The 6,980-nt window shown below is 30.7% G+C and overlaps 1 protein-coding gene across 1 annotated transcript; it reads right to left on the reverse strand.

Annotated features, from left to right (window-relative positions):
- Positions 1 to 3,781: 3,781 nt before the first annotated feature.
- LOC106754373 (polyadenylation and cleavage factor homolog 4-like) lies at positions 3,782 to 5,138 on the reverse strand. Its single transcript, XM_022777932.1, has 3 exons — positions 4,578 to 5,138; positions 3,912 to 4,439; positions 3,782 to 3,817 (listed from the first exon to the last, which is right to left on the reverse strand). Exons 1-3 carry the CDS (start codon positions 5,136 to 5,138, stop codon positions 3,782 to 3,784), a joined length of 1,125 nt encoding a protein of 374 aa, XP_022633653.1.
- Positions 5,139 to 6,980: the final 1,842 nt, after the last annotated feature.

The following is a 6,980-nucleotide window of genomic DNA, read 5'->3' on the forward strand; positions in this document are numbered from 1 at the left end:
AAGAACTTACCTAAACCTATACTATACTATAATTTATAAAATAAAATTTAATATAATTATTTACTGTTAGTATTTTTCATACCAATCACTCTCTTTTATTCACTTGATTTTTGAAAAAAATCAACTAAAACACTAAGAATGGATATTCACATCGATTAGAGATAAGGCTAATTTATAATATATAAGTGAGATGCAATCTTTACCTTACAAACCGATTTTGTGGAGTTGAGTTAGACTTAAAGTCCACTTTTAATAAACACTTTATTAATATAAATAGTGAATACTTAAAATATCTATATTTACCAAAAAATATTCATTGGAGATATCTATATTGTATCTGTTGTGAATTTTACTCACAATCTTCTTTTCATATAGATTCCACGTAATTTAACAAATTGTGTTCTTGGTGATGTTTTCTTATATTACAAAAATTCAATGGCATACCTCTTTCATTCCAATGTAACAAAATATATAAATCGACCAAGTAAGACAACAATAAGAATACAATTGAATGAACTTGATTCTTTTCATTTTTTTGAAATTAAGACTATTCAGTGTTTTTTTTTTTTTTTTAATTATCATGCAGAACTACAATGGCTTATAACTCCGACAGAGTATTTGTACAATATTTTTATTTAAATTCTTATGCTGCAAACAAACAAAGAAGATTAAGGATGAGATGGTTGATAACATTGAGAAACAGAGAGGAAAATAGTTTAAAAAGTGATATGTAAGAAAATAATGTGGGAATAATATAGTTGATTGTAAAGTGAAAGTATATCATTTAAAACAAAAGATACACTTTTTCAGGAAATAGATCTATTGTCACAAATGAGAAGATTTTGAAAGTACTTATCTTTTGGAAACCAATTATCTTGCAAACCGGATGTAGATATAGTAAATTAAACTTTTTCTTTCACATTTCTCAAAAATATCTTTTATATACAGAAAGCAAATTTATAACGGTATGTCTTAAACAACAATTAAAATTTATGAAATTAACTAAGATCATTACCAGGTGGTAATTAAATTGGTGTTAATACAAAATCCATTACCAAATTTATAAATACAGATTAAACATAGTAAGATTAAAGATACTAAGGTGTAAGTTAATTACATGGAAAATGATATTTTAACACCATTTTTTGACACCATTTTGATAGTGTACACGTGTCGAAATGTGGTTGGACGATTTCAAATTAAAAAAATAAACTTTGGTTTCTTCCAAATATACTCCTGCCTCAACTTTTTTAATTTGAAATCGTCCAATCACATTTTGACACGTGTGCAGTGTCAAAATGATGTCAAAAAATAGTGTTAAAATGTCATTTTCCTAATTACATTAGACATTAAATACGCATTTATTGAACGAATATTTACTCACTTTAACAACAAAATATCTTTTATAAATAATCTCTCAATTCGATCGAACAAAATAAAAGATAGACAGTGACACCAACTAATACCAAACTGAAAACGCTTATAATCTTGATCTCTCCAACTGAAAGAGTAAATAATAACTACATATTAAATAAGGCTCGATTTTAGTTTAAAGTGATTGTTTAGTATAAAATGATCACAATTCAAATGGTATTCAACCTTAGCAATATGTAGTTACTTAAAATATGGTTTTAGTGAAGAGAGATCAGAGTCTAAAAGTTACTTGGGTTGTTTTTACAATAATAGTTTACATAATAAAACTTGATTTGTTGATATATAGTGGTCATTAATTAAGAGAAAACCATAATAACACGTTCTTATGTACCTGCGGCTCGCTGTTATGATTAATGATGAAAGTAATTAGTAGCAAACAACATAGCAGCTTCACCTTTTCTTCTGCGACTCAATAAAATGCCTGCACAATTATTGCATATGATGCCTGATGTCCAAAGATAGGAACATGACCACTGTATATTAAATTAAATTCAGCATACAGAGGAATAGGTCCACTGTACGGTGATAGATGACTGAGAGTAATACCAGAAGCATGCTAAAGCTTGGCCATTCTTCAATAACAGTGTTGATGAAGGACGGGTTTGGATGTGTCTCAATGCTCATAGAAGAAAAGAAATAAAGTTAGTTTTAATGCGCCAAATAAGAATATGTAGTTGTACATTTCACATTAATTTCATAAAACGATCAGAGCAATACGAAACTTATTCTTTCACTATCACTTAATTTTTCATATCATATTAATTATTTATATTTAGTTTCATGAAATATATATATATATATATCTCCATACAATAAAAATTATCAAAATTTAACTAAAAATAAATAAATGTATAACATAAATAAATATAAATCTCACTTTACAGAAATATTATGAGATTAAACTTAAAGTCTTTCTCTTAAAATATCAAATTATGTAAGGATTTTTTGTCTAGCTACAAAAGAGTTTGTTTGCTTGTTCTAGATACATAAATGATCTTTTTGTTGCTCATAAAAATCAGGTTTACAACTTATCAGTTCAACTATAATTATTATTACGCTAATCACCTTAATCATATTCATTTACTATACTTCTCCATAAAGATTTTATATAACAATTTCTATTTTAAAATCATATAACAAATATAATCACAAAATGCTCTATTTCATTCAAAACTTATCTCTAAGTTTAAATATATTTCTAAAAGTGAATGTATCCTTATCTTCAATGTTTTATGTTGGCAATTTGTTTTAAAGAGTGTTACAACTTGTACTTAATGGTTTTCAAAAAGGAAAAATACTTTTTTCTATTTGATTTAGAAATACAACATTAATATCTTTTATGTTGTGTTCACACGATTTACTTTTAGCACCTATAGAGAGGAAAAATTTGCAAAGATTTGTTATGTTCACGAGACATATTTGTAAATATAAATTAACAGAATACATCTATTCGAGTATCATGTTTTGAGGGAGGGAATGTGAAAATATTGTTTATGATTTTACTTGTGTATCTTTCATTTTCAGAAGCTGTTTCTTACAGGAGATGTGTTTTCAATGTTCCAATCAATTTCTTCTCTCATTAATTAATAAAAAAAACAATAAATAATAATAATAATAATATATTAATTTAACTATAAAAATAAAATAGTAATATTATATTTTTTATTAAATTTTTTATTTATTTATCACATTAGTCAAATTATTCACGAACTTCATCTTCAAATCTACTTATTTTTACTTTTAAATCTTTTAAAAAAAACACAAATTCATCCCCTCAATTTCATCCGAATTCATTCACTTGTTCATTTTTAAATTCCTCCACTCAAGTAAATACATCCTTAGTCTAATAATAGAATCATATATCAGTGCTTGAAAACACATTTTAAATAAAAAGAGAAAATACTGTACGGAATTTTTACGAAAAATTATTAAAGGAATATAATGAAGATAGTGATAAATAAAATTCTAGTGATGAAATTCATAATGTTTTACTTAATACTGGAATTGTTATTAATGTTGAAGACAATAAAACAAAAGGAAGGAGTTATATGACAAATTCAAATAACAATAAAATAAACGAAAAAAGCATTCCAAAAGTTTATAAACTTCGAAGAATGTCGAAAAAAGAATTATATCATAGTTGCAAAATCTTCTCCAAATTATCATCAAAATGAATCCTTGCCATACTCCATTAACATAAACATTTCTACAAGGCAATGGAGCTTTTACGTCTTATTTTAATGGTCCAAAAGTTATATTTGTAAATGTAGGTAATATTACAAAAAAGTAGAATTATATAGAGATGATTATTTGAAACCTAACATTATTTTCTGAATATATTAATGAGTCAAATCCGCATTCGTTTACTTGGGGTACCCTCTTCCTGCATATAAATAAACAAAAGAATGAAGATGCATATTCACCAAGTGTAATGAAAAGAGAATATATATGTTAATAGTAGCATTCTAAAAATATACCTCTGGAAGATGTTGGGAGAGAGGCATTTTAGGTTCTGATCTGCATTTAGCATGAATTATGGGACCTAACTGTGACCTCTCCATGCTTGTTGCTAATTTTCCTGTAGGTTGATACAGGTATGCAGCTCCTCTATACATCCACTCCTCCATTTCATCACTGTAAAACTCCTCAAAACCCTCTTCACACAATGCACATCTTCTCTGCTCCTCTTCTGCTACCACACCCAACTCTTGTTCATCTTTCGTTTCTTCTTTTCTTTCTGTCGGAAAAAAAGCTGCAACTGACTTTCTTCCCACTGTCTCTGCACCAGCAAGCCACATCCTCTCCCTCACAAACCATTCACGACAGATTCTCCGCTTCCGATTCTTGCTCACATGCCAATCCATGTGACTTCTGTGTTCCTCTTGCCTTCTGAATCTCAGCCCACATGTTCTGCATTGTCTAGGGAGATCAGCATACAAGCCATTCATTACAGACTCATGCCGAACCTTCAGAATCTCTGCTTTAAACTCGGTTCCGATGAAATTCTGAAAAACAAATAATTAGTATTGAAATCTTGGGTAGCACGATCAAATAAACAAAGGCAAAAAAAATTAAATGAAATTATGATAGATAAATATATTAGTATTTGGAAAAGTGACTGCGACGCACTCTATTTAACATACCTGTGGTGGCAGTATTTTATCCGATGAGATGTCAGCATGAGAAATTTGATCGGTATATGGTGGCTGTTTGCTTGACATAAACGGACCAACATTCGGATGAGGTATCATCATTTGAGATGAAGCAGAAGGGTGACCTGGATGAAAAGGGTAGTTTGCAATACTTGGGAGTGGTGAAGGGAATAGCATAGTTGGTGACGTATTTGACAAGGTTGTACTTGTAAATGCACCGGGTCTCTTCAAAAAATCCATCCCATGACCAAACTGTTGGGTTGAAGGATCCTGAGATGGAAAAAACTTGGGCTGTGGTGCTATCCAGGGATTTTTCTGGTTGGAAGAAACTTGGCCAGGAAGTTTCTCAGGAAACTGATGCATATGGGTAGTATATGCATCCTTGTTCACAAAGGCGCCAACTGACCGTGCTGGTACAATCATAGAGTTATTTACAGCATGCTTCATAGTAGGAGATCGAGTGACATTCTGATTTACAGAAGGTGTTGTTTCAGAAGCTGCAAGCACAACTGATGGTGGAGGTTTCACATTAGAGGGAATTCCAGAAGCCATTATCGGCACTGCATGTCGAACCCCGTTTGGGTTTTCATAACTTTTGGGAATGTGATTATTTTGAGTGTTCGTAAGAGTCCTTGATTGACCCATTCTACTAAAAATATGTTGAGACGAGTTATAGCGGTGATGAGAAATCTTCATAGCGTCATGAGATTGAGAGGAGACCAGGCCATGCTTCATCTGAATAAATCAAATTGCAGTTATTTTCAGAGGTATATATTTTAGCTATTTTGCAACATCATAAATCTTATATAGTATAAAAATGCATAGCAGAAAGAACAAAATGTGAGGAAACATACCGCCATAGCAGATGAATCATGAAGTAGAGGAAGCTGAGATCCAGTTGACCAACCCTTGCTGGCATTTTGCTCTGACAAAGTTGCACTAGCTGCAACAACAGGTATTTCCCTGGAGAAAAAACCGGTTGAAGGTAATGAACTTTTATTCCTGCTACGGTCTACTATGGTTGACTTCAAATCTTCCCAGTCAAACTCCTCCTCTTCTGTATTCTGCCATGATTTTGACCACGCTTTATTGTCTATACAGTTTCCATGCATCTGTTCAACTAATAGTGGTTTACTGCTTGGACATTCTCGGCTTTCTTCTTTGCCATATGCATCAATTAAAGCTTTTAATATTTCAGGCTGATATCCATTACTAGGGCTGTAGGTGATAGAAGTTGAAGATTGATTACACTCAGAATACTGTATTTGTTGCCTTTTACTCATTTCCACTGTTCTACCTAGTGTTTTATCCATTCTATAGTCAACTACAGGATGAAGAGAGTTTCTCTCAATTAACCTGCCACCACAATGTCAACTGTTATATTCTTTCATTGATGTAGACAAAGATCTAACAGAAGGGGAAGAGGAAATTCCAAACCTGCTACTGTCTGATAAAAGTTTATGTTTCTCAGTAGTCACAGAGCCAAAGTTTGTATTGCTAGCACTTCTTGATGAATTTCAAATTTCACCGCCAACCTGCGAGGATAAAACAAATATTGTGTCACTATCCCACGTTGATATCTTTTAGCAAGAAAGGGTTCCCAAATAAGTGTCGAATATTTTCTATTGAGTGCTAAATATTCCCAACAATCCCTTCCCAGATTTAACGGACAGTATTTTACTTGCTTCACCTCAGACAAAAAATATGAAAAGAGAAAACTTACCAGTCAGAAAGCGTGTTCTAAATGAGATTTGTCTTTCATTTATATCTACTAAAAATTTTGCATCATCTAAATATAATATACAATATGAAAATATCTTAGTCTTCCAAAATTGTTTTCTTGAATACTCTTTGTTCAAACCAGATTCTAAAACCAATGAAAGAACAAGGCGATAAGCCATCAGAGAATCAGAGAAGGTTTAAAAAAGGAATAAGTTTTTCTCACAGTCTCATTCACAAGTCAAAACTCATTGATGCCGTGGCTAAACAAAAAAATTAACTAATGTTTTCTTCACTCGAAGGAGTTTGGGAAGAGTAATCGAGTAAATTTGAAAAGATTTGAATATAATTTTATTTTATTATTTATTTGAGTGGATTTGGAGATAAATGAAAATGAATTTGAAAGTAAAATTTATAAGAATTAGTGTATGATTTAATTTATGTGACAGAAATCCAGTCAAATAAACAAAAAAAAATATTATCTTCAAACATTCTCAAATCTATTCAATTACTTTCTTCCAAGTCCCTTCAAATGAACAGTGTCTTTTGACAAAAATAACGTGTTACTACTTATTCAATAATTTCAAATCGCAGGAGTAGAAACTACATAATTTAAATATTCTTTTTTTTCTTCTGTATCTTAAATTCGTCGAGTAATGTATCTAAAGTGAAAAA

Source organism: Vigna radiata, unplaced genomic scaffold, assembly GCF_000741045.1.
Source record: "Vigna radiata var. radiata cultivar VC1973A unplaced genomic scaffold, Vradiata_ver6 scaffold_450, whole genome shotgun sequence".
Lineage (NCBI taxonomy): Eukaryota > Viridiplantae > Streptophyta > Magnoliopsida > Fabales > Fabaceae > Vigna > Vigna radiata.

Coding starts and splice junctions, on each gene's coding strand:
- LOC106754373 (XM_022777932.1), bottom strand. CDS start 5,138: ATGGCTTCTGGAATTCCCTCTAATGTGAAACCTCCACCATCAGTTGTG. Junction 4,440..4,577: donor ATAAAATACTGCCACCACAG/GTATGTTAAATA, acceptor TTTGTTTTTCAG/AATTTCATCGGAACCGAGTT. Junction 3,818..3,911: donor TCTCCCAACATCTTCCAGAG/GTATATTTTTAG, acceptor ATTTATATGCAG/GAAGAGGGTACCCCAAGTAA.